The sequence below is a fragment of the Mesoplodon mirus genome, assembly GCF_964341445.2.
Source record: "Mesoplodon mirus genome assembly, chromosome: 3".
In the NCBI taxonomy this organism is placed as follows: Eukaryota; Metazoa; Chordata; class Mammalia; order Artiodactyla; family Ziphiidae; genus Mesoplodon; species Mesoplodon mirus.
Window position 1 is genome coordinate 11,111,277 of NC_138978.1, and position 27,374 is coordinate 11,138,650.

A 27,374-nucleotide genomic window follows, 5' to 3' on the forward strand; every position below is an offset into this window, starting at 1 on the left:
TATGGCAGTGCCTTCTAGACATTCCCGTTGAAAGCAGGAGAGGGCTGTTTTAATGATCAGCAAGCCAAATACTCGATCGCATAGGACTCTGGAGTGTGCTTAGTTAAGTCAGCTCATCTCTGAGGGGATTTGTGTAAGACAGTGTTGTGGATCATTTAAGAGGCCTTGCAAGTGGTGCTTTGACATGTTTGCTAAGTGGTGGGCACAGGAGAACCAGGGTGAACTGTCAAATCAGAAGGACAAAAGCATACCCATGGCTGCCAAAAGAGTCAGATGATGGCTGTTCCCTGTGCAAATGTGAAGCCTGCCAAAGTGAGGGGGTTTCTGCTCCAAGCACTGGGGCCTCCAGCCTTAAGTTTCGCCCAATCTAGTGAAAACTTACTATACAGTTAGAATATGATCAGCCCTTTTTTGGAGTACAGCCAATCACAGGTGGCTCCTGGGGCCAGTTATACTCGCATTAGGGTCTTATGGGCACCCTCAAGAGCCATCTGGGAGTTTGTTAAAGATGAAGATTCCCAGGCCTCATTCCCAGAAATTCTAGCTCCTTGGTGGAGCCTAGTATGATACATTAAGCCATATTCCAAGGGATTCCCATCAGGTGTTCCTGCATTCCACACTTTGAGAATAATGGTTCATAAGATGCTCCTACTGTGGTCTGTTTTCTAAACACCTGCCTCGAACAGTCAACATTTGTACCAAGCTATCCCAAACCTGTCATGGTGAACTCATCCTCTTCCTGGGTTGATCTCCTTGGATGGTGCCACTCCCCCTGCCACCCGTAAGCCAGAAGCTTGGCAGTCACCCGCAGTAACTCATCATCCTGAGCCCCTCACTCTCCCTCCTCCTCAACTCTCATCAGCTCCGTGCTCTGAAGAGCCGTGAGATTTATCCATTCCTCTTCATCTTCTTGACCTTGCCATAGAGTTCAAGTGCATCATTTTTCACTCTGATTATTGCATGCGCTTCCCAACTGGCCTCCTTATCTTGGGTTTTGTTTGCCTATTTCCATAGAGCTACCAATATTATGCTTTGAAGTGCAAATTTGATTGTCACTCTTGCCCAAAATCCCTTAGTGGTGCCCCATTGCTCTCAGAATGTGGTTCAAATTCCTTAACATGGTGTATGGTCTCAATGTTTGTGTCCCCCTGAAATTCATGTGTTGAAATCCCAATGCCCATTGTGATGATATTAAGAGGAGTTTGCGGAAGTGCTAAGGTCACGAGGGTGGAACCCTCGTGAATGGGGTCAATGTCCTTATAAAAAAGACCCCAGGGAGAGAGCCCTTGCCCGTTCCCCCATGTGAGGACACAGGAAGAAGGCACCAGCTATGAACCAGAAATAGGGACCTCACCAGAACTCCCCCATGCTAGAGCCTTGATCTTGGACTTCCTAGCCTCCAGAACTGTGAGAAATAAATTTCTATTGTTTAAGCTACCCAAAATACGATGGTATTTTGTTATTGCAGCCTGAAAGGGCTCAGGCACATGGCGTCTGAGGGCCTTTAGTACCAGCCTTCTACCTTCTCGGCTACTCTCATCTCCCAGTGCTCCCCTTCCTGACTGGGATGTCCTGAAATTAATGTTTCACTCTGTAGCCTTCCCTTTGCATGGAATGCCCTCCCTCACTTTCTCCACCTGGTGAGCTCCTACTTAGTTCCTTTTCAGAATGAAAAATAGAAACTCTAATCTGTGATTGTGGATCCACATAGGACACAGCCTGGTGTAGTGCTTGCAGCCAGACTGTTTAGGTTCAAATATCAGCCCCACCACTTAGCAACTGGGTGACACTGGTTAAGTTGTTTAACCTCCCTGTGCCTCAGTGACCTCACCTTTAATATGGGATGATAGTAAAAGTGACCGCATGGGGTTGGTGTCTGAATTAAATGAATTAATGTATATTTAGTGCTAGAACAGTAAGTGCTATAAGTAATTACTATTTTATTGCTGTTATTATTATATACAAATATCCAGGAAAAGATAACTAAGACACCGTCAACAATATTTCCTATAGGAAGAGAATTTGCAAAGTGGAGGGCCAGGGTGAGAAGGAGACATGAAAAAATTATTATGAGACTTTGCATACATCAAGAGTATAAAAAAATAAAGAACCCTGGCCAACCCACCTCCCAGCTAATAAACAGAACTTTACCCATACAGGTGGAGACCTCTGGGCACCCTCCCTAATTGCATCATCCTTCCATTCCCCTCCCTTTCCCTCCCCAGGAACCAAGTGTACTTATTTTTCATGTAATGTCCTTGTAAGTGCTTAAATATTTTTAATGTGTACAAGTCTCTCGTTTAAAACCTAAAACTGGTAGTTAGTATACAGGTATCATATGCTCATATTAAAAAGCTATACAACTTGGAAAAGTGATTTTTTTTTGTTTTTGTTTTTGTTTTGAGTCAGCCACCTTTTTAAATCTGTTAAAAATCACCCCCTCTGTGAAGACTTCCTGGCTGTCCCCTCACTGAATTCAGCAGTTAAAAGCCTTCTCCTCTGACCCCTCACAGGGCCTTCCCTCCACCATTATACATAAGCTCCTGTGGCAGGCAGGACTCTAAGGTGGCCCACAAGATCCCCACCCCTGGTGTACACACCTGTAATATCCCCTTCCTTTGAGTATGGACAGGATGTATGAATATGGTGGGATCTCACTCATGTGAACAGATTACATTATGTGGTAAAGGTAAAGGGATTTTCCAGATGTAATTAAGGTCCCCTACTCAGTTGACTTTGAGTTCATTAAAAGGGAGCTTACTGTGGGTGGGCCTCACCTAATCAGCCCTTTAAAAGAGGGTCCAGCCCTCACCTGAAGAAAGATTCAAAGCAAGAGAGAGTCCCCTGTTGGCTTTGAGGAAGCGAACAGCTATCACATGAACTGCCTTTGGAGAGGGCCACAAGACAGGGGTCTGCAGGTGGCCTCAAGGGGCTGAGAGCCTCCATCCTACGACCATGAGGAGTTGAATTCTGCCAACAACCACATGAGCTTGAAAGAGGATCCCAACTCCAGATGAGCACAGCCCACTGGCATTTTTATTTAGCCTTGTGATACCCTGAGCAGAGAACTCAGCTGAGCCACACCCAGACTTCTGACCTATACAAACTGAGATAATAACTCCTCTACATTTGTGGAGTTTGTTTCTACCAACAGAAAACAAAAGCAGACCCTAGGTTTCTCCCTGACTAGACTCTGATCAGTTCAGCCATAACTTTTTGTGGACCTACTATGTGTCTTGCATTTCTATTTATACTGGGGCAACTACGGCAGTTACCAGACGTGATATCCAAGCACTCTACATGTGACTAACACACAGACGTCACTCGATGCATGTTTGCCAAATGAAGGAGCAGCAAAACACGCCACAGCAAATCCACAAGTATTTGCTTGGGTCCCAGATAAACTTATGACAGCTGCCCAATTGTTTTTTCTCAAGTTATCCCTGTTATAGCTGTGTATTTTTTTCTAATTCTTCTGACTACATCCAAGTCTAATGCACTAGTCTTGTGTAACAATAATAGTTGTTCCATATGGGGAAAAATTATTTAGAAAATTAATACAATAGAGTCGGAAGTTCTACAGTACAAAGACTTATTTAATACAAGTTTTCAAGAGTAACCACGAAACCACTACCACCCATTTTATAACTGAAATACTCAGGAGTATCCATCATTACCCAGTCTGGGAAATTTTCTGTCTGAAATTAGAAGTCCGCAATGCCTAGGGACATCCCATCCGTTAGGAGGGTACTGTCAGGCCCAGTAACTGCAGCCAGACAGTGGGGACCAATTTGGAGCTGAATCCTCAAATCAGTTTTCTGATTAAAGCCAGGATGCCTATCTCAGGTTCCCTGGTCCTAGGAGTCAGGCTCACATCCCTAGGTTTTGTTCATTGAGTTCCTTCATGCCGCTGCTTTTGTTTTGTTTTGTTTTGTTTTTTAACAGATTTATTGGGGTATAATTTACCTACCGTTTTAAAATTCACCCATTTTAAGTGTAAAATTCAATTATGTTTGCTGTATCTACAGAGTTGTGCAACCATCACTATTTGATTTCAAAACATTGTCAGCACCCCAGTTAACTCCCCATTCCTACCCTGAGCCCCAGGCAACCACTGATATACTCTCTGTCTCTCTGCTTTTACCTGTTTTGGACATTCCACAGATGCAGAGCTGTACAATAACTGTTGTTTTATGTCTGGCTTCTTACCCTGAGCATAATGTTTTTGAGGTCAGTTTATGTTGTAGCACATATCAGTGCTTTGTTTCTTTTTATTGTCAAATAGTAGTCCATTGTGTGGATATACCACATTTTATTTATTTATTTATTTATTTATTTGTTTATTTTAATATTAGGGTTTTTTTAACATCTTTATTGGCGTATAATTGCTTTACAATGGTGTGTTAGTTTCTGCCGTATAACTACATTTTACTTATGCGTTCATCAGTTGATGGACATTTGGTTTGTTTCCACTTTCTGGCTATTACAAGTAATGCTGCCATGAACACTCATATACAAGGTATTGTATGGACATATGTTTACATTTCTCCTGGTTAGATTCCTACTAGTGGAATTGCTTGGTATTATGGCAGTTCTGTGCTTAACGTCTTGAGAAGTTGCCAAACTGTTTTTTCACAGGGGCTGTAGCATCTTTCATTCCAACCAGCAGTGTAGAAAGGTTCCATTTTTTCCACAGTACCTCTGTTCTAAATGACCAACTAACCTGGATTTCACAACCCTTACTTTACTCCTGACCTCGGAGTCTTTGCCCACCTACCTGAATTCCTCATGCCCGCTTCTCCCTGTCCTCTGTAAACTTGGTTCTTTAACTTCTAGCCAACTTCTGATGTACGAACCAGTTTTCTTAGCCATGAACTCAATAGAATGATCCCCCCGAACCCCAACTTTACAGCCACCAGGGTCTATAGATGACAAAATTCCTTCACTCTCCTTGGATGTTTTGTTTTGTCCAAATTCACTGCAAAAACTGCCAGGTACTCTTAAACTTCTGACTTTGCTGTGGCCTAATTCAATAAAATGGGCTCTTGGCGGGGGGTTACTCTCTCTTGGCAAAGCCTGTCTGAATGTGAAATCAATGACCGTGTGCACCTATGTGATGTGACCCTTGCGAGTCTTTCAGCAAATTGGCTGGAGGCTGAGGAAACTAGCCTGAGAGCAGGGACTCTCCTTCCCAATAAAGACAGCCATCATTTTGCATTCCTTCTTGCTGCTCAAATTGGGAACACTCTAGGATGTGAGAATGCAGGCCAGGGTGAAGAGCAGCACGTCCCCTCCACCAAGATCCCACAGAGATTGAGTCTTAATCAAATGATCCATCCCTCTGACTGGGCTGGCAACTAGACCAAAGCAGTGGGGATGGCAGAGAAGAAGACTCAAGTTTTGCATTCACTTGGCACCAGAGAGCACGCTGACAGTAAGTTCAATGTTAACTACTCCATCTAGGATTGAACCAAGAGCCACCCCCTGCTCCAGTGCAAAAGCCGAGAGGGGCGATTCTGATTTCCTGTAGAGCTCTGGGGAAGCCCCACGGGGTAATAGGACCCAGCCAGTGCTATGGGCAGGCCGCCTCTGCAGCTTTGGGGAAGGTACCTCTTACATCATACCCACTGCCTCTCTGTGACCAGCCCTTATGGGGCAGGCTGAGTCATTTTTATCATTTAATAGGTGGGTGGGGAACTGTTGAATGACTCAGTAGGTGACATTTTACATTCAAACATAGCATTACAGGTTATTTCAATGACAGCCAGTGGAACATTGGGGCTTCATATTTCTGGATGCAGATTAGTGATGCATCGTACAAAGACTGTGCATTCACGTGGCCAGCCATCAGACTAAGGGGCCTCAGGAGGTGCTGGCGCCAGTTCAGAATCCAGGGGAAGAGGAGAAAGGACTACACAGTGCCCTGCTCCTTGAGCCTTCCCGGGTGAAAATGGCTCCAGGCTTCAAAAGGTTTTCTTTTTCATCTAGTCTCCCAGGGGGAGACCCTCTATAATTGCCTCTCTGTCCCCAGACTTCTGGTCTGTATGACTTTGGGCTCTAAGCTCAGGCCCAGGAAGCAGGAACTTAAAGGTTTACAGCTCAGTTTGCCTTCTGACCTCGTGTGTCCTGGACCAGCAGCTCTGTCACAGTGAGGCCATTCCTGGGGCTTTGTGGAAATACAAAGCCACAGCCCCAGGCTGGGCAGAGCATATAGAGGTCTTTAAGAAGTACATGGGTGAACTTTATTTGTGATTGCTTGGTTCCTGCTCTAGAAAGAGAATTGGGAAAGACTGGAGGTGCCAATGGTGGCAAGACTCAAGAATAAAGTACCCCTGCTTGGACTCATCATTTATTTAGGTAAGCATATACACTTACTGAATGCACTTACATTTACATAAGCATTAAGTGCTTACGGTATACCGAGCACTCTTCTGGGCATTGTGGAGTCAAGACACTGAAGAAATAGAGAAAGGGTTCCCTGCCGCCCAGAGAACTAACATTCTACCTGTAGAAACCCTACAGAAGCAATGGTGTAACAGACCAGAAAATGTAACAGGCCACTCTAGTCCTCGTCAGCGGTGATAGATGGGGAGAGTGTGGAAGTCCTATTTCATGCATGAGAAGCAATAGGCTTCTAATTCATTAAGCTCCTCTCTCCTTGGGACCAATAAACCCACTTCTAAATTTTTAGAGCCTCCCACACTCTGCCTTTAAGCCCCTATGTGTATTTAGGGAAATTTAGCTGAACAATGCTGAAGAATGCATAGTGCACTCATCAAAAAGAAATTAAGTAGCTTTGTAAAGAGCCAAGTACATTTTTAGGACTCTACTTGAGGTTTTCCCATAAACCTATTTTCTGCAAAATGGATGCATTTAGAAATACTCTTAAACCCAAACTAAATGAGTACAGGTCAGAACTCAACCAAGCAAAGTTCCAGTATATTATAAACCTGGCGAATAGCATTCTCACATTCTGTATATAAAGACGATTTTTTACTTGTTGGCCAGTGTATTTTACTCCTAAGATTTCCACTTTTGGGGAGGTAAGGAAAGAAAGAGAGATACAGGCACCTGCAACTGTTATTTGAAACAGAAAACATCCTAATTAAGAGAAAATATCTTTATTAAGATAAATGTATTATCAATGCCAGAGGTGGCTCAGAGCTCTGATTTATTTATCTCGGTCCAACCATTCCTATTGATCTAGTTGATTTTCCTCTAAAAATGTCTATTATTCTAAGCAGCAGTGATTTCATGACCTAAAGTTTCCAATGAGAAAATTTAGTTATGCATCTCAAAAACTCCAGAGAGATTCAGGAAAGTTTCCTATTTGGGAAAAAATAAATATAAAGGCCAAACAGGATGGAAGCAAGTCCCCAAATAGTTGGGTGGCTTTAGGCAAGTCTACTTGCCTCCTCTAGCCTTGGTCTCCTTCTTCATAACCCAAGGAAGCTGCATTCCACGATATCTCCCCGATCTTCATCAACAGCCATGAAATAGAGGGAGTTCTCTTTCCCACAAATCCAGGGACAAGTTACCTCTGCCCTCCTGAGCTTTCAGCCTAGGAGAGGAAACTGACAGTGACAGGATAATGGAGGAAGTGCTGTGGTGGAAATGCTTCTGGAATGCTCCAAGAGAACAGGGCAGGGGCTCTCTCATTCAACCAAGACTTCAGAAGGGAACTGGTTCTGAGTGCACAGAGGAGGGGCGAAGAAGGAGGAGGGGGAGGGGAGGGAAGGGGCGGCGTGAGAGGGATCCGGGCAGGGGGCTCAAGCAGAAGGAACGGTGGGTGGAAATATGCAGGCTTGCGAGCACATGGCACATGTGAATGTTCTCCTAGGCAGGAACTGGGTCCAGATGTGCCCTTTATGCTACACTAAGGAGTTTGGGTTTATTCCTAAAGGCAGTGAGGATCTCTTGAAGGGAATAAGCCAAAGAAAGAGCTGATTAAAACAATATCTCCTGAAGGCCACTCTGGCAGCAGGGTGGAATGTCATTTGGTTGGGGGTGCAGGCAGGACTGGAGGAAGTGATCAGGGAACCACTGAGTTGGCTGTTGTAGTAATCTAGGTGACAAAGTGACAAGTAACCAGTTATCTAAACTAGGTCCATGGCAGTGTTCAAACAGAGATCAAAAGATACCCAGGAGGTCGAATCTTAAAGACCTAGTAATGTATCATTGAAAGTTCTGATTGTTCTCCTATCCTATGGGTAGTTTTTCAAGACATGGAGCAGTGCTACCAAATAATTGTCCATTATGTGTCTCGCTGCTAGCCTGCAAGCCTGTGAGGTGAGGGGGGACAATGTCTGTGCCTTTCTTGTCCACTGTTGTGTCTCCAGGACTTAGAATAATGCCTGGCACATAAATGGATAAAAACTCATCCCCTTAGATGAACGTGTGGTGGGTGGGTAGTCATTTCTCTTTTCAGATATTAAGCTGGTTAAACTTTGACAATTCAGAATTCTTACCTGAGGCAGCCAGGTTAGTAGTGGTAGGAAAAACAGCTCTTGATGTATAATTGGAAGATGAACACGAGTCCCTACCCCTCCCGTATGATCTGTAGGACTTGAATAAGTCACTGTGTCACTGAGCCTTAATTCCTTCATCTGTTAAATAAAGATGATAGTTGTACTACTGGACCTCATAGATTGGGGTGAGAACTAAATGAAGTTATCTGTGACAAAAATCTAGCAGAGTGTCTGACACAAAGTAAACAATAAATGCTAGTTAGACTAGAAGGATGGAAGAATGGATGAATAGTTGAATGAATGGATGGATGGATAGATGGGTGGGTGGGTGGATGGATGGATGGATGGACGGATGGGTAGATGGATGGGTGTATGGATGGATGGGTAGATGGAGAGATGGATGGATGGGTGGATGGATGAATGGATGGATGGATGGATGGAGAGATGGATGGATGGGTGGATGGATAGAGAGATGGATGGATAGGTGGATGGATGGATGGATGGATGGATATATAAACATATGGATGATGGATGAGTGGACAAATGAAAGGAATATTCTGAATAGGATATATCAATCAGGTCATGCTCTTTTTCACACCAACCTTAATCCTATTTTGTGGGCATCTGTGTCATAAATATTAATCTGAAAACTTAAAAACTACCTGATCTTGGTTTCTGTGAAAGTCTTATGGTCTGCCATCACTGAATGCTGAAGATTTAAATTCATATTTTGGGTTCTGTCTGGACACCTCTCTAAATAGGAAATTTATGCTAATCTGCAGGTGTTGCTTATGAACACATTATTTCTAAATTGTAGCTGCTGGATTACCAAAAAACTCAAGAGCAAATAATACTTATTGAGACCAAGGTCTCCAATGGGAAGATTCCTAGTCAATTTGTCCACTCCTCCCATACCACCTGGTTCCTACCCAATTACTGCCAAATCAAATATTCACAGTGGGTATAATTAATTAAATGGATTTTCACTAATTAACTTAAGAACTGGTAAATAGGGCCTCCCTTTGGTAGTTTGAAGATGCGGCTACTGGCGCTGCTGATTAAAATGTGAAACGAATCTGGCTGGAAACTAGCATTAATGGATGGAAGCACTTTTGCAACATTTCTTTTAAGGTTGGTCAAATTGTATCCTACTGATATTGCTAAGCCCTTTAATCAGTAAGTATAAAATTCATCCGAGAGCATAAAATATATCTGACAAAGCGTACACATCAAATCCCAAACTGAACATTCAAAATAAATTGTATCGAGACTTTGTCACAATCATTGATTTCTGCTTTTCAAGCTGGTTTCTGGAGCAGCCACATAAAAGTTAAATACAAGCTATCTATGGGCTCATTGCATTGCGGTAATTCATTAAACCAACGGAGGCTTTAATAAGTCTGAGCATAAAGATTGCTTCCACAGACACTCTTAGCTTGGAAATGTGCCACTAATCAAAGAGGGTGGCAAAACTCATCTCATTGGCATGGAGGGGAGGTGAGAAGTAGCTTCGGAGGGTTGCTAAGGGCTGACGTCCTAGGGTATTATTGTACTTGGGCAGAGAGATCGGGTCACTGGGGAGAGGAGAGCCACTGGGGCCAATCCCTCAGCAGCTAATGGTCAGCACACGGGCAGTGCTGGCAGTTGGTTCTTTGAACAAAGCTGGTTTTAGTCTTAAATGTGAACCCACTTATTGAGTGATCTTCCATTCTGTTGATTGATTTCCCCCACTATTTTCACTTTTCAGTGATGATCGTCATGTCATTGATGTTCTTGACAATTTACAAAGCATTTCACATCCAGCGACTTCTTTAGTCCTATAGCAATTTTGGGAAGGACAAGGCTGAGATTATTATTATCCCCATTTTACAGATGAGAAAACTAAAAGTTAGAAAGCCAGTGATCTATCTGCCCAAGGTCCCACAGCTGGCAAAGCTAGGCCCAAGAGACTGATTGTCAAAAGCCCAAGCTCTGGGTCCAATTCCCACCTCTATGACACACTGGCTATGCATCCTTGGACAGTTTATTTGCCTTTCCAAAGCCTCAGTTTTCTCAACTGTAAAGTGGACATAGTAAGAGTAGTTATCTCCTACTGGTTGGGAGATTTAATGAGATCCTATAGATCAGGTGGATAGTGAGCACTTAATACATGTTTGCTTTTATTCATAGAGAATATCAGATTGTATTTTTTAAAAAATTGGACAAGGCCTGGAAAGTAACTAAATGGAAATTTAGTTCCATTTCACACCAGTGGAGGAAAACCTCGCCCTTGTCATTCATTAGCCTTTTCCAACCGTGAAGCACCCTTCTTGTTGGCATATGTTAAAAGAAGCCCATGATATTTCAGTCCCTTTCAGCTGTGACTCATTATTGTAAATAGCGGTGCAATGAGGAGATGAGAAAAGAATTTAAATACACTGACTGACAAAATTTTTAGGGAAAGTAATACACAAGAAGATAAAAAGCTATCTGAAAAATTTGCATAAACCCTTGTGATCTCAGAGGTCATCTCTTTGGGAGTCTACTGATGGAAATACGTCTTTTAAAATTCTGGGTGATTATTTCATTGAAAAGGAAAGAATTTAAATGAATCAAGTCATAGGAGCAGGGCAGATTCCTGTCAAGTGAAACAAAAAAATTGGTCCATTCATATATAAGTTGCAATTTAGGACAGAGTGGTGGATTTGGTCATTTGTTAGGATTTGATTCAGCACATTAAAATACGTTGATGGGCTTCCCTGGTGGCGCAGTGGTTGAGGGTCCGCCTGCCGATGCAGGGGACGCGGGTTCGTGCCCCGGTCTGGGAGGATCCCACATGCCGCGGAGCGGCTGGGCCCGTGAGCCATGGCCGCTGGGCCTGCGCGTCCGGAGCCTGTGCTCCGCAATGGGAGAGGCCACAGCGGTGAGAGGCCCGCGTACCGCAAAATAAATAAATAAATAAATAAATAAATAAATAAATAAAATACATTGAGATTCATGCACTTTATGAATTTATTATTTTAAATCAGCTTCCTGTTACACTTTTATTCTATTTAGGAAATAGGATGCTTTCATATCCATTAATTTATTTGAACTTTACCATGACCCTCGGAGGTAGGTGCCATCACTCCCACTTTATTTTTTATTTATTTTTTTTTTTTGCGGTACGCGGGCTTCGCACTGTTGTGGCCTCTCCCGTTGCGGCGCACAGGCTCCGGACGCGCAGGCTCAGCGGCCATGGCCCACGGGCGCAGCCGCTCCGCAGCATGTGGGATCCTCCCAGACTGGGGCACGAACCCGTGTCCCCTGCACCGGCAGGCGGACTCCCAACCACTTGCGCCACCAGGGAAGCCCAACTCCCACTTTACAGGGGAGTATCATCTATAGTTATTGAGGGCAGGGACCAAGACTTTTCATTTTTCTTTTTTTTTTTTTTTTAATCCCTGGTGCCTGACTAATAAAAATGTAAGTGGAATATTATAGCAGAAGCTCCTAACTGTTCTGCTTAAGACATAAATCTTTTCCTAAAAGGCAGCACAGAACAGAGGTTTAAGCTCCAGCTTTATAATCTTAGTCGTCCTTGAGTTCAAACCCCAGCTCTGCCACTTACTGACGATGTGACCTTCGGAATCTGTTCCTTGGAACCTTAGCTTATAATGGTGTTAATAATACCTACCTCATGGAGTTGTTATAATAATTAAATGTCAAGATGATAAAAGGAAGAGAGAAACGTAAAGTATTTGGTACAATAACTGACACATATTTATGCTCTAAAATTGTGGTTTTCACTGTCTCTTGAGTATACTTAGAAATGCTAGGATAAGCATACAATTTGACCACTGCTGATTTTTTTTTAAACATGCCTTAATCATCAGATTCAAAATTAATGGGAACAAACTGAGTAGCTGGTGTGTTGCTGGATGAGGAGAAGAATCCAGGTGTCTCACACGGCAGTGCAGCCAGGCGGGACTTCTTAGAGCTCCTGTGAAAAGCCTCTCCTCTAATTTAATGTCATTCACTGGTATTAATAAGCGCCAGAGAACCCAGTGTGAGGCTGCCTGCTGCCTTTCCTACTGGGTCCATTCACTTTATTCTATTCTAGGACATCCTATTGACCTTTTGCCACGTGGGAGAAAAATCTGCTCATTTAACTTCCAAGGAAGGGATCATTAGTACCGATCGTGATTCAGAGCTACAGGAATCCAACATCTTCCTCAGGGCATATGATTAGGATATTTGCAAATTCACTGGCCATCTCTGGGACTTCAGGTACCCAGACTGTGTCGCAGTTGGCTCCCTTTTCACCATCACCTGTGAGTGTATCTTTAAAATGTATTGATAGCCTAGCCGTGCAGAAGGAAAAATGGTGTGACTGATGTTAATAGATGGTGGGGGGGGGCGGGTTAAGGGTAAGTGAGTTGGACGAGCTGTGTGCTAGGTGAAGGATTAGGAGAAAAGGGAGTAATAGTTAATGAGCATCTACGAGGCACCAGGTTGTCAGCTAGCTCTTTATATATGTCAGCCCACCTCATCCTCCCAACCTCCCTATGAAACCCTCGCCAGGGCTGCCAGTGGACAGGATTGTCAGATCCTTGGTCTTGCTTACTTGGCCTATCAGAAGGTTCTAACAAGGCCTCCTTTAAACACTTGTTCCACGTGGCTTTCAGGATATCACAATGACTTTTCCCCTCCCACTTCTCTTACTGCTCCCTGTCAGTCTCTTTTTCTTGTTTCTCCTTATGCGTCTGGCCTCTAATGTGGAGGGCTCAGTCCCTGGGCCCTTCCTTCTCCGTCAACATGCATTTGTTAGGAGACTTCATTCAGTCTGACGCCTCTAAATAACACCTAGATGCTGACAACTTCCAAATTCACATCTCCAGCTCAAATCCATCACCTGAACTCCAAACGCATGTATCCCACTGTCCACTTGATATCTCCATTCGGATGTCAAATATGCATCTCAAAATTAGCATACACCCTTCCTCCCCAACCTGCATCTCCCACAGCCTTCCCCTTTCAGTAGGTCAATTTTTCACTCTTCCAGTTGCTTCAATCCAAAGCATTCTACTCCTCCTTGACTCCTGTCTTTCCCTCACACGCGCTACATCCAGCGGTCAGCAAATCCCATGGCTCTATCTTCAGCATCTCTCTTGAGCCCAGTCACCTCTCTCCATGCTCCTCCCCACTCCCTCCCACCCCATTATCATCTTCTGAGCAACCATCACAATTCGCTAGATGTAGCAATAGCCGCCTAAATGGTTTCCCGCCTCCACTCTTGTCCCCCTAGAGTCTTTTCCACACAGCAGCATCCGTGGGAGCATTTTAAAGCATAAATCATCTCATGTCGTTCCTCTGCTCAAAACTGTTCAGCGGCCCCCATCTCACTCAGGGTAAGAGCCAAAGTCCTTACAGGTCCTTAATTGTTTCTCACACAAACCAAGGACTCTCATATTTCTGAGCCTTTGCACTGTTTACTCATCCATCTTGGCCACGAGACTGTGGCGGCGTAAGGGCAGAGACTGGGCTTTCTCCATGCCTGGATCTCCAGCACCTAATGCAGCACCCAGTGCAAAACAGAGGAACAAACATCAGGAACCAGTAGCTCTGGGCCCAGTGCGGTTTTAAGCTGTGTATGCTCACCTTCGTATTTAATCTTCACAACCACACTGTGAGATAGAAACTATTAGTATTGCCATTGTACATGTGAGAAAACTGAAGCACAGAGAAGCCAAGTGCCTTCCCCCAGGTTACAGGCCTGGTGGAGGTAGACCAGGGGTTTGACCCCCAGCAGTCTGGCTCCAAAGGCAGGTCTGTGCTCTTAACTAGTACATTATCCTGTCTCTTATAAGGGTGCCCTTGGCAGATGGGTGGTGGACAAGTCAATGAATGAATAAATGAGTGGCAATGATGATAACGAGCCCCCATGAGCACTCCCTGTGTGCTAGCCACCAGGATGCCTTAGATTACATTCGCCATGTGCTGTTTACTGGGGACTGCTCTAGGGAGATACTCGTGTAAGAGAGTGAGGGAGTCAGAACTGGGCAGAGGGAGAAGTTGGCAGGCAACATGGTTTGCCCCTGATACCTAGAGGAGGCTCTGGAGTTGGGAGGGCCCTTCAAAGAGGTCCCACACGGAGGCAAAGGGGCTGGGCTTTTGTATCCAAGTCACTGGCCAAGGGCTGGCCCTGGGTGGAGGGGTACCCTTGGATGAGGCAGACCCCTGCCGCAGAGGGCAATTGCTGGTGAGGGGTGCAGCTGTGAGCCTTCAGCAGCTGATATTCCTGGCCCCGGGTGGGTAAGTGCAAGGGCCCTGACAAGGAGCCTTAGGGAAAACACTGTTGTATCCCCTAGACAGACTGAGGATTTTGCATAATTTCTCATTTAATCCTCATCACCATCCTATAATGAGTTAGGCATCTGTTATCCCCACTTTATAATAGAACACACTGGAGCTTGGAGAAGTTAAGCAGCTTGCCTAAAGCTAATCACCTAGGAAGGTAAGGCTGAGCCTGAGTGAGTGGCCGGGTCATCAACCTAACTCGCTGCCCAGGCCTGCGTTCATCCTCTTATTGCTGGTGCAGTGGTGTGGTGGGTGTGGACATCCATCACCTGGGGCTGCCCAGGGTCTGATCTCCTTCTGCTAAATCACTCCCCCTCCCTTGAGCATGTGCTCCTTCCCATTCCCTGCACCTCTGGTGGGACCACCAGCCTGGTTCACTGGGCACTCCAGGATGGGCACACACACCAAGCCTGGTCAATCATTTAGTGCCATGCCTGGCCCAGGGATAGGCCAGCTCTTCTCCGGGAGAGAGAACCTTCTTTCTCTGAGACTAACAAAGCTAATATAGAAGGAGGTAAGCCTGGAGCTGCTTCTGGCCATGTTCCCCAGACTTCTCTACGTAGAGAAAGTCCACTTGCATAGGAGAGAATGAGAAAAGAGGAGCAAGAAAGACAGAGATCTGATGGCATTACTTAAGCTTCTGGAATTTCTGATTTACCTCTAAACTTCCCAGTTTTGTGAGCCAATAAATTCTCCGTTGGTATCTAAGCTAGTCCACATTGATTTTCTTTCACTTGCAGGTGGAATGACAGCCTTAAGTCAAGGTGCTAGTTTCAGTAATAGTCAGTTTTTCCTATGTAACAAACAGCCTCAGAATCTCAGGGGCTCACAAACATACTCATTTTTCTCATTTATGCATCTGCACATTGGTGAGGGTATGGCTCAGGTTTAGCTGGGTTTTACTCCAGACTGTAGGTCTGGTTCAGGTTTGTTCCCTGTGTCTTTATCTGGTCTGAGACTAAAGAGACAGTTGCCAGGGGCATGCTCTTCTCATAGAGGATCGCAGGAGCACAAGAAGCCAGGCCAAACCATGCATACACTTCAGGTCGCTGCTTGCTGCAAGTCTGCTAACATTCCAGGGGCCAAAGCCAGTCACGTGGCCAAGCTTAATACCAGCGGGGCAGAGAAAGGTTCTCTGCCTGTGCTGGTGAGAGGTGCTTAAAAGCCGCCAGGGAGAGGGCAGGATGGGAAATTCTATTATCGAAAGGGGGTGAGGAATGAGGAACAATAACTCAACCTACCACAAAGAGGCCAGAGGAATGAGGAGGGGGTACCAGGTGATTCCTGAGGCAGCAGAGATCCCAGCCCACCACACCTGTGTCATCCAAGGTGTCGTGTCACCCAATCCCCAGGAGACGACCGGCTTCTGCTGATCGTCTGTTAGAGTTACAGCAGAGTCAGCTGAACCTCAACACCTTCTCAGAACTGCACACACCATCTCCAGGCAGCAGCTCCGCGTGTAGAGAAACCAGATCCTTTCTGAGAGAGCAAAATCAATCTTAAATAGACACAGCTGTTCCCTAGCGGGGCACGGGAAGGGAGAGGGAGAGACATGATAGGAAATGTTTAGTTTCTTTTTGTTTTAAGCTGTTGGAAAAACCAAAGAAGGTTTTTAAGGTTTGATTATTAATTTCTGGAAGAATCGGTTGCCAAGTTTGCTATCATTTTCAAGTAAAAGTAGTGTAAAGATCAAAGGGACACTTCATAGCAGCGGATTTCACCCCATTTTGAGTTTGGAAGCTTTTCACAACAGCACGAACAGAAATAGAGCTAGTTTGTTTTTTATTTGATGTGCCCCTCAGATGGATAAATCAAATGTCACAATTTATTTCAGTTCAAAAGATGTTTACTGAACATCTCCCATGGCCATGTGCTCACTTATAAAAACATAAACAAATTGGAATAATAGGATTGCTACTCCATGGCTGGATCATCTGGGCAAGTCACATTATCTCCGTGACTCTCAGTATCTCCATCTGTAAAGAAAGTGTGTTGACCTATGAACTTTGAGGTCCCCTCCAGGTCTAAAATCTGTCCATCAACTGGGTAATGTCCTTTTCTCACTTGCTGATAATTAAAGTGACAGAGGTATGCAGAAAGGAAATCAGAGCTGCTGAAGCCACGAGCATCACAGGACTGAGCAGGGATGTTTGAGTTTCCTCACAATGGTAAAGCTAAGAATTCCTGGATCAGATGTCGGATGACTGCACTCACAGTCATTGTTCCCCTTCCACCGTCCTCCCCAGAAAAGGGTTTATTGATCCATTGCCATCCTCAGTTTGGGGTGTATATAAGTCCCATCTTTACTATGCTTTTCGCTTCAACAGTACAAATGGCAAGTTGGGGTATAAGGAGGTGATACAAAATAGTAGTAAAGTGGAGTCCACTGGCATCCCATTGACATGAGTCCTAGCCCTGCCACTTGTTAGTTGTCTGATCTTTGGTAACTTAACCTCCCTGAGCTTCAGTTTTCTTATCTGTAAAATGGGAATAATAATAGTAGCATCTTCCTCCAGAGGGTTCTTGTAAAGGATGTAAGTTAAGTACTTAGTGCCAATGTAAGAACCCACTAGAATCATCACTGTCACTATCCTAGCACCTCTTCCATGCACACTTTCAGGCAAAACTGGATTCTGAATCTGGCAGCTCATTTAGCCTCTTCTGAAAAAAGTCTAGAATGCTTCCAAAAAGAAAGGGTTTATACTATCACTGGAATTGAATGAAAAATGTAAAATAACTTCATTCAGTGTTCATATAAAAGTGTACATAGATTTGTAAAAGTATGTGTTTCTTTGAACTAAGACAATAATAATAATAATAAAAATCTTTAAGAGAAAACCCCTAGTTCCATCGTAGAACCCCTCTGATTTAAGGTGAAAATCCAACTGGTGAACATTTCCTGCTAAGTTTCCAAAGGGAATTAACACAAGATTGCTAGGGCTCCGTCCTCTGGGTCTGCGGCCTCAGTCAGGGCTACGTGTGCCTACAAGAAGGGGACACATCTTTTCTAATTTGTGCTAAGGAGCTCTGTGGGGTAGCCAGGGCCCTGGACTGGTCCACCTTTTAGCAGACTGTAGCAAGGTGTAGGCTGTAGCAAGGGTGATTTTCTGAGACAAGGAATTAGAGCTGAAGACTGAATGGCCGGAAGACTTGAGTCTATCCTCTTTAGCCCTTTGAGGGCACCTTCCAGAGACCACTCTGGGCTGCTGGGAAATAAAATCCCCAACGCATGGAGACAGCCGAGACATGAGAGGGCAGGAGGTCCTGCCAGATACCTAGGGGTTGGACCAGTTCTTTGGGGTGTAGTGATGATTCTCTACAGGTGGACATGTTTGTCTCAGGGTTTTGTATTTTGCTTGGCTGTTACTATTTGTCCACGGAGGCTATGACAGAGCCAAGAGCCAGGAGACCGGACCATCAGGCACATTCTCTTGTAAGCCCCGCACCATGCCAAGTAAAAACCACATCAGAAAACCAAGGAACCTTCAAGGGTGGGGGTGGGGAGTGCACGTCTATCAAAAAATCAATGGTATAAGTATCTATGCTTATGTGTTTGTCTATGGTTACTATGTATAGTTAATATTTATCTATTTCATACGTAGGAGCTTCTGAATTCTAAGTGATTATTCAAGAACTGTTTGCAAATGGAAAATACGTAGAAGTGACCTGGTTGGTTAAATACATGCAGAGAAGGGATGCACCCGACCAACTTCCCAACTTTTAGATGAGAAATTGCTTGGGAAGTCAAGAGGAGAATGGCAGGCTTCACACTAGTAACTGTGCTCGGTGTCCACACTGAAGTGTGTGTGTGTGTCTGTGTGTGTGTGAGTGTGTGTATAGTGTACATATATACCTATATGTATACACACACACACCTCTATAGTCGACACCTGTACACATACATCCCCATCTTAAACCTGTGGGCTGTTTCCCTAAGCCCCACAATCCTCTGCCCTGTTTTCCCTCCTGGTTTCTTTTTCTCTGTATTCCTTCGTTTCATAAGCGTGGTTTTGAGGGTGACTCACGGAGGTAGGTGGGTGGGCACTGCTGGGGAGGGAATAGAGCTTAGCTGTTAGGGTTCACCACCTGCACACTCTCCTCTATGTCCTTGACTCTGCCCTCCTCCTGGTCTTCTCACCCGGAGTCTGAGACCTGATTGCCTCTGTCTGAGAGATGCTTTGCCCTTTTCCCCAGAGCATGTGTTAAAACCCACTCAGCCAAAGTAAACCATGTAAATGTACAAAAGATACATCTCCTAGATTGGCCGGGATTCGCATGTGACAATTTGAATAAACAGAGCATCCATCTGCAGAGAGAGAGAGAGAGAAAGAGAGAGAGAGAGAGAGAGAGAGAGAGAGAGAGAGAGAGAGAGAGAGAGAGAGAGAAGAGATTCCCTGGGGACTCTCGGGTGGAGGGGGCCGGGAAGACACGGGACAGACAGCATGGAGAAGAGAAAGAGCCAGGGAGCCCTCCCAGCCATTCCTGGGCCGCAGAGGTTCCTGGAATTTATGTATTTGACACGTATGCACGAGATTTATGAGCACCTGCCCTGGGTGCCTAGAGCAGTGAGTCTCAAACTTCACTGCGCCCCACATACTCCTGGGAACCTTGCGGCAAATGCAGATCCCCAGAACCTCCCCCAGAGATTCTGGCTGGTCAGGATTAGGGCTCAGGGTCTACATTTTAACGAGCATCTTCTGGGGACTCCACATCAAGGGGCCTTCAGCCTCACTTTAAGAAACACTGACACCAGCCTGCTGTCCAGCGGTGTGCCTCATGAAGCCTGGTAAGGGACATTGATTGCAGGAAGTGAAAGAGGCAGAACCACATTTCTTCCTGGTTCCCATGGGCAGCCACATGCCGACCCAAAGAAGCATCAAGGTTCCTCAGGACGCTGACTCCTGGGCTTCTCCTTCAGACCTCCCGTGTGCCGCCAGGTCCCATGTAGGAACTTAACTTTGCATGGAGAAGCATTTGAACGCTGCCTCCAGTCCCTGAGCCGGACAGAAACCAGATGCCTGATTGACTCAGAGAGAAAAGGAGGCCACATGTGGGGATACCCTAGGCCTGGTCCCAGCTCATCCACTTGACAAATCTGTATTGAGTACTAGGGGCTAAAAGGAGGAAGGACATGCAGATATGGGGCTTGTCTCAAGGACCTTTTAGTCCAGTTTCGTGATATTAGGACAAACCCTTTAAACTCAGTGTATTAATCTGCCAAATGCAGATTCCAGGTACCACCTCTACCTGATGGATTTGTTGCAAAGAGAAGATAAGAGGAGAGACATGAAAGTACTTTGTTAAGTAATATTTGGCGAGAATTCCTGGGGAGACCTAGGATGAGGAGGGTTTTAATGACAGAAGCAAGAATCTTCGTGGATATGAAGTTATGGGGGATGGGGAGATGAAGTTGTGCAGTCAACCACCAGCTCTTTGGAGAACCAAAGTCTCTGTTTCTCCTTCAGTAAACAATGAGGTTGCTGGAGTAAAGGATCCCAAAGTTGCCTTCTAGGACCAAATCGCATCATTTGGTTGCAGGGTGGGGCAACCATATATATACTGGGTTTCCTGGGACCATTCCAGTTTATGCCACTTGTCCCAGCTTCATTATTCATAGCACCCTCTTTCACTCTCAAAAGTGTCCCAGTTTGGACATTACGTCATAAAGTCACTCTATTTATGGAAGAAGGGAGGTGGGTGTGACACTTCTGTCAGCAATGAGTTAGGCTCTTTGCCTTGGTTCTTATCAGGAATTTTCTTTCTCTGAGCTGGGATGGTTTTACAGACTTTCCAAAACGCCCAGGCAAGCTTTGACAGGCACCCAATGTGCATGGCATAGTTTGCTCATTCTGCTCAGAAAGATCAGACATTAGCACATACTGACGGAGGCTGGTGACTGCATAAGGGCCAGTGCACTGCCTGAGCCTTGGATGGGGTTTTGCTGATGGCGAGAGCCGGCAACCGGTGACACTGGGAAAACAGCAGCAGGTCCCTATGAAGTGAACACATTTTCTGGCTCGGTTCTTAACATCAGCTTACGGCGGTGAGAGGTGGGGGCTACTTCAGGAACATGCAGGAGGGAGAATCTTGAACCAGAACGCACAGTACTGTTAAATTCTCATGGTTGCGAACCCCAGAGAGAGCTATGGATGACAGCTCTGGAGCCCGTCAGGCAGCAGTTTATACGTGTCCCCCAAGAAATGAACTGTAAATGCATATTAGCCCTACAGATAGGCAAGTGGGAAAGGACACAGATTCTGTGACTATTTTGTTACCTGAGGTCACCTAGGTAGAAGTGCCGGTGGAAGTTGGGGGAGGAGGAAAGGTAGATTAGGTACACTTGTTTTCAGTTTAAATCAAGTGGATGCTAGAGGGTAATTAATCTCAGGCTTTATGTCTGAGATCTGATCCTTTTGCATGTGAGTGAACGTAAGGAGACACAGCTGGGAAAAGCCCCTTTTTTCATTTTAGAAAAAAAAAATCTCAAAAAATATAATTCTTTAAAATCCTAGGAGGCACCCCGGGAGTTTCTAAGGAGAGTTTCTTGAAAGCTCAGAAGCACAGTTGGGGAAGAGGAGGGCAGAGAGAGATGAGAAGGGGCCCAAGGAATGGGTCTTTGCTTTCTTTTCTCCTGGTTGGATTTTTGGGTTTGGCTTGTTTTGTTTTGACTTGATTTGAAGACTCTGGTGTGTGGGAATAATCTCACTGAAGAGGAAAATGAGTAACACTTGGTCAGTTTGTTTACTGTACAAACTGCTCACACACATTCATTTGCAGAGCACGTCCTATGGGGGTTAGGTGGCAGGGATGCAAAGAGAAATAACACGTAAAAAATGACCACCCTCCTCCCACGCAGAGCTCTCAGTGAAGTGGGAAAGAGACATGTAAACAGATCAATTACTGTGCCTACTGATGAGCGCTCTACAGAGGTGTGAGTGCGTGCGCGCGCGCGCACACACACACACACACACACACACACACACACGAGCATGCACACAGCTCTTCAAATAGAGTTGCTCTTGTTTTCTCAGAAGGTTTGTTTCCAGGACAGCCCTTTTCCTCTTTTTCTGGTACTTGCTTACATACTTTTTTTTATTGAGGTGAAATTTATGTAACAAAAATTAACCTTTTTAAAGGGAATAATTAGATGGCATTTAGTCCATTCACAATGTTGTGCAACCACAACCTCTCTTTATTTCCAAAACATTTTCATCACCCCAAAATAAAACTCAGTCCCTGTTAAGTAGTTCTTCCCAATTCTCCCCTCCCCCCAACTCCTGGTAACCACAAATCTGCTTTGTCTCCATAGATTTACTATTCTGGATATTTCATATAAATGGAATCATATAATATGTGACCTTCTGTGTCTGGCTTCCTTCACTTAGCGTAATGTTTTAGAGGTTTATCCACATTGTAGCGCGTGTCAATACTTTATCCCTTTTCATGGCTCAGGAACGTTCCCTGTATGGATATACCACAATTTGTTTAATCATTCATTTGTTGACAAACATTTGGGTTGTTTCACCTCTGGCTGTTATGAATAGTGCTTCTGTGAACATTTGTGTACAAGTGTTTGTTTGAATATCTGTTTTCACCTCTTTGGGGTATATACCCAGGAGTGGAATTGCTGGATCATATGGGTAATTCTATCTTTAACTGTTTGAGGAACCAGCAAACTGCTTTCCACAGTGGCTGAACATGACACCCCTCCCTTGAAGACCCACAAAGTTCTATTTTTGATGGTTCCTCCATAACGAAACTGAAAGACTTCAAAGAACTAAATCCTGGTTTACGAAACTACCAACCTGTCTAAGTGCCTTGGTTGGCCCAGTGGCTCAGAACTTGTGCTTATGAGACTAAGGTCAGGGGTTTAAGACCCAGCTGGCCAGTTAGCTGAGTAGAGTGGACAAGTGAAATATTAAGTCCGCTGTCACAGGCTCCACTATCTAACACTGTCCTGCTCTCTTACAAAAGCTTGTTAGTGCTCACAGGGGGACGGAGCAAGAGTGTGTTTTTATGGTTACCTATAAAAGGAAAACAAAAATCTAGCATCCAAGGCACAATGGGACTAACTTGGAATCAGATGACTGCTACTTCCAGTCCTGGTTTCACCTGGTTTCTGCAGGCCCCTTGGGTAAACTGCTTAACCCTGCCCGGAGGCTGTTTCCTCATGTCTAAATTGGGAATAACAACCCTTACTCCAAAGAGATGATAATGCATCCTAAGCACTTTGCACACAGTAGGCTTCCGACAAATGCTGTTGAATCTGGAGGGTGAGCAACCTCTGTGCCTGCCAGAGACCATCATCAGCTTCTGCAGTTGGCTCTGAGCTGCCCTCCTGAGGTTGACCCAGCTGGAATGGTGGTGCACGCTTGTTCAGTTGTTCCGGGTTACACTGACTGTTTTAAATGGTCCTATTTGCATGGAATGAAGCTTGCTATGGTAACAAGGTCTGGTGGCTGGAATCCAGGGCCCCAGTGAAAAATGCAAAGCCTGTGCTCCGGGAGAAAGAGGCCCTTGATGGGTGTATCAACTTTAAGGTTACCTCTGTTCTCCCAGGAAGAAGGAGCAGGTAAACTGAGGCAGCGGGGCCTCAACACTCCTACTCCCAGTAAGAGGAGGAAGAGGGAAGCCCCACTGACGCCTTCCAGGCTTCCCTCCTGGTTTGCCCCCCGATATTTAGCCCAGCTAAGAAGCTTAGGACCACCTTAGAGGCACACACTGGTTCAGGGTGGTGGGGAGGCCAGAGCGCCATTGATCCACCCTGGGGAAGGACAGGGAGCTGCTTCGGAGGAGGGGGGACAGCGCAGGTTGGGGCGGCGGAGGGCGGGTGGAGGTGGACAGTGAGATAGCCCAGCTTCCCGGTGAACAATTCCCACCCACCTTTTAAGGAACCAGCAAAGCAGGAACTCCACTTCGTAGCTCGGGCGTGCGGCTCCCTCCCCCGGAGCTCCATCCTCGCTCCCCTCCCGGGCCCCTCTTCTGAGCACCCCTCTCTCCCAAGCACCCACCGCCTCCCCAAGCCCCTGCGCCGTGCTAGGAGCGAGTTCGCCAGGGCGGGGGCCGCCCCACGGCTCCAAGGAGGGGACCGAGGACTGGCCTTGGAGCTGGCGCCCCCCACCCCTAGCCGGGGCCGCCACCTCGGCCCACGCCGGGCCTCCGGCCGCCGCCCTCGACCCCCGGGGGGGGTGTCCCCGAAGTCGGGGGCGCGGGAGGCCGAGGCAGCGGCCCCGCCCCCGGCCCGGGCCCCCTCCCGAGCGCGCGGCGAATGGTAGGCTCCACGGAAAGAGTGCGGGCGGCGCGCGGTGTCCGTCTCCGAGCCGCTCTCGGCGCCGGGGTCTAGGCGGTCGCTGCTCCTCCTCTTTCTCCTCCTCCTCCTCCTCCCCCCGCCGCCTCGCTACCGCCGCGGATCCGGCTGGAGGCGCCGCTGTCATTCCTGCGCCGGAGGAGCCGGCGCTGCCGGTGCCTAGGGGTCGGGGCTCGGGGGAGCCGGGCCGCGGGGGACCCAACAGGTAGAGCCGGGGGTGCCCGGCCGCGTGCCCCCGGCGCATCATGCAGCTCTTTGTCACCTCTCTCGCCCCCAGGCCAAAATCCTGAGCATGATGGAAGACAATAAGCAGCTCGCGCTCCGCATCGATGGGGCGGTCCAGTCGGCCAGCCAGGAGATGACCAACCTGCGAGCCGAACTCACGGCCACCAACCGGAGACTGGCGGAACTGAGCGGCGGCGGCGGCGGCCCCGGCCCGGGCCCGGGAGCAGCGGCCAGCGCCTCGGCGGCGGCGGACTCGGCGGCGGCGAACATGGAGAACCATCAGCACAGCGCGCAAGGTAGGGATCGTACGGCGCCCGGGGCGGAGGAGAGGCGAGAGAGCAGGACCCGGACCCGGAGGGGGCCGGGGACTCGGTGCCCCCAGGGCCGCGGCGAAACCGCCTTGCATTGTGGCTTGTAACCCTTTCCGCCCGGCGGTGGCCGGCGCTGCTCCCCTGCTGGGAGTTGCAGGCTGCTGTCATCAACGAAAACCCGGGTGCACGCTGCGCCCGGGTTCACACGGTCACGCCTGTCCTGGCCAGCGCGAGCGAGGCGCAGCCGGCGCGTCCCTACCGGCAGCGGAAAGTGCCCTTCAGATGGCACGCAGCCCCCCAGCTCCGTGGGCAAACTTTTCATGCCCGGGCCTTTGCCCTCACCCGCGGCAGGGGTGAATGCCACAGCTCCCCCCAGTTCCGGAGGCTCCTTCCTTTGGAATGACTCCCGGAGAGGGAGCTCCAGACTCTGCTGCCGCGTTTGGGGTAGAGGATTGGACTGGTTTGCACTTTTCTCCACGGATGCCAAATCCCTTGTCTCGATTGCATCTGGACTTTATTTTCTCCCCATTTGAGATCGCGCAGGCAGTGGAATATATCGATGCAACAGTAGATGCTGTGCTCAGCAGGGAGTTTAGATTTCCAGCAAATATAAACACTGTGAGCACTTTCCAGGGGGGAAATCTTAGACCTCAAAGGCTGAGTGATGGGCTTCTGGCGAAAGGAAGGCATGGATGGTGGATTTCCAGGTAGCCGCCGCTTGAAGGGACTCTTTGCAGTTAGGAGGAGGGAAAAAAAGGACAGTCTGTGTTGACATTGACAGTGATGAAGCTCTGAAACCCTCATGCATGGGTTAAAGGTGGAGGAAGCGTCCAAAAAAAAGAAAAAAAATACTGTTTGGTTTCTGTGAATTGAAAAGTAAGAGGGTAGGCTGGATTTTCAGGATGTCTTTTCTTTTTTTGCCTAATTGCCCTTTAAGAAACGTTGTCACCGGTTATTAATATCATTTGATTGTAAACGAAACTGCTGAAATCCAGAACATGACAGAAAAAATATCCAGTCCAGGAGGGCCACTTGTGTAAATATGTCACTTGATGAAGTATGAGGTTCCAAGGGCTCAGTGGCTTAGAAAGATTTTCTAGTTTTGTTGTTATTTCAAAGGCTTCTCCTAAGTGTTGAGAGAGAGAGAGTCTGTTTTCATATTAATGCCTTCTCTCCATCAGCTTCTGTTTCCCCTTTACCTTCCTGGGGTAGGTGTGCTTTTTTTTTTTTTTTTTTTTTTTTTTTGGTGTGAGATGTTAAGCCTGAACATTAGCAGTGTATGTTCAATTCCAAGTCAGATCTTAAGTTGGTACTTCAGGAGTCCGTCAAGAGTCTTGGGGCAGTAATTTGGTACCAAAGTAGCATGACGTTATGGTGGGAAGGTGTTGTGAGCCTGGTGCTTGCTGCACAGTTTTCAAGGGGGGTATCTGGTTATTCAATCATTTATCCCTTGTTATGTCATTGTGTGTGGAAGATGCTCTCTGCTGGCACCTGGGCAAAAAAGGGAAGTTAGACTGCATGGTCGTGCTTTACTTTTTATAGGCAGGGACTCCTTCAACCTTAAAGAAATAGCGCAGAACTGGCATTTTGCTAAGAATCAAAAGCCATGGTGAGGGGGACTGAACAATGCTAGTTTATTTCCCACCATCCACCCCTTTCTCAGTGGAGGAAAAGTTAAGTGGCTTTTATCTGAGTCCTGGGTCTAGTTGCAGTCTGAGCACGCTAAGGAGGTCGGTGCCGCAATGATCTACACATTCAACTTGGAAATTGTGATACTTGGCTGATGGTTAAATTGTTGTAGTGGAGCAATAGGGGACTGTTTCCTTTTTCTTTTTTCCTACAAAAATGCACAAGGCTGTGGAAATGGAAAAATGGCTTTTGGATTTCTTGATATCCCTGAAAACACACAAAACCAGCAGCTTCCTCATATTCTTAGAAACATGCCTGCCCAGGCCAGGGGCTGTCTGTGGGTGGTTGGATGAAGGATGGTTTTGATTTTTCCTCTGTGTACCATTGGTATTTTTCAAAACCTTTACTAGGGGGAGTTTAATGATTTTATAATCAGAAAATAAAATGTTGAAGATTTTAACTCAGCTTAATGGTTGGCCACATATCCCTCTAGATGGATGTCAATTTAAACTGATGTGATGGTTGAAAAGAAAACAAGACCCCCATATAAATCCAGTGGGGCATCATTTACTTATATATGGCAACTGTTCCTCAATACAGTACATTTTACATTATTTAGCCTCTGTGAGTGTTTTGCGTTTTGTTTTTATTTTGTTTTGTTTTGTTTTGTGTTCTCATGACATGTGGCAGCATTCTGCTGGAACCGAAACCTTCTGCAGAGGTGGTCTGGTAGTTTCTTTTGCTAGTGCTTTCGTATTCCTAAAGGAAAGCACTGGGCTCTCTCAAGTTAATTTCAAAGTGTGGGTGATTGGCTTTCTCATGCTTCTTTGTCATATACCTCCAGGAAGGCTCACAGAAGCTCAGTTCCTGGGGGTTCCTAATTCTAACGAATTAGTCTTCTGTTTTTATTTTGTCTGTGTTGGTGCAAGTCAATGGGCTCAAACCCTATGAGCATTTAGTGTTATTGAGTTATCACTTTTCAAATCAAGGTTTTGAATGAAATGAGTATCTTTCAAAATGCAACTGTGTAAGTCATCTTTTAACTAAAGGACATTATGCACATATTAAATGCATGCTAATTTCCTTTTAATAATATTAGCCCAAATGGTTCCAGGG

The 27,374-nt window shown here is 46.2% G+C and overlaps 1 protein-coding gene across 2 annotated transcripts in view; it reads left to right on the forward strand.

Moving 5' to 3' along the window:
* Window positions 1-24,370: 24,370 nt before the first annotated feature.
* Window positions 24,371-27,374, forward strand: part of KAZN (kazrin, periplakin interacting protein) — a gene marked incomplete at its 3' end in the record, with an annotated part of 481,963 nt that continues 478,959 nt past the window's right edge. For both annotated transcript variants that reach the window (XM_082614803.1, XM_082614802.1), the window contains exon 1: window positions 24,371-24,614. In XM_082614803.1, coding sequence (XP_082470929.1) covers window positions 24,386-24,614 — 229 coding nt within the window. In that variant the 5' untranslated portion in view covers window positions 24,371-24,385. The remainder of the gene's footprint in view (window positions 24,615-27,374) is intronic.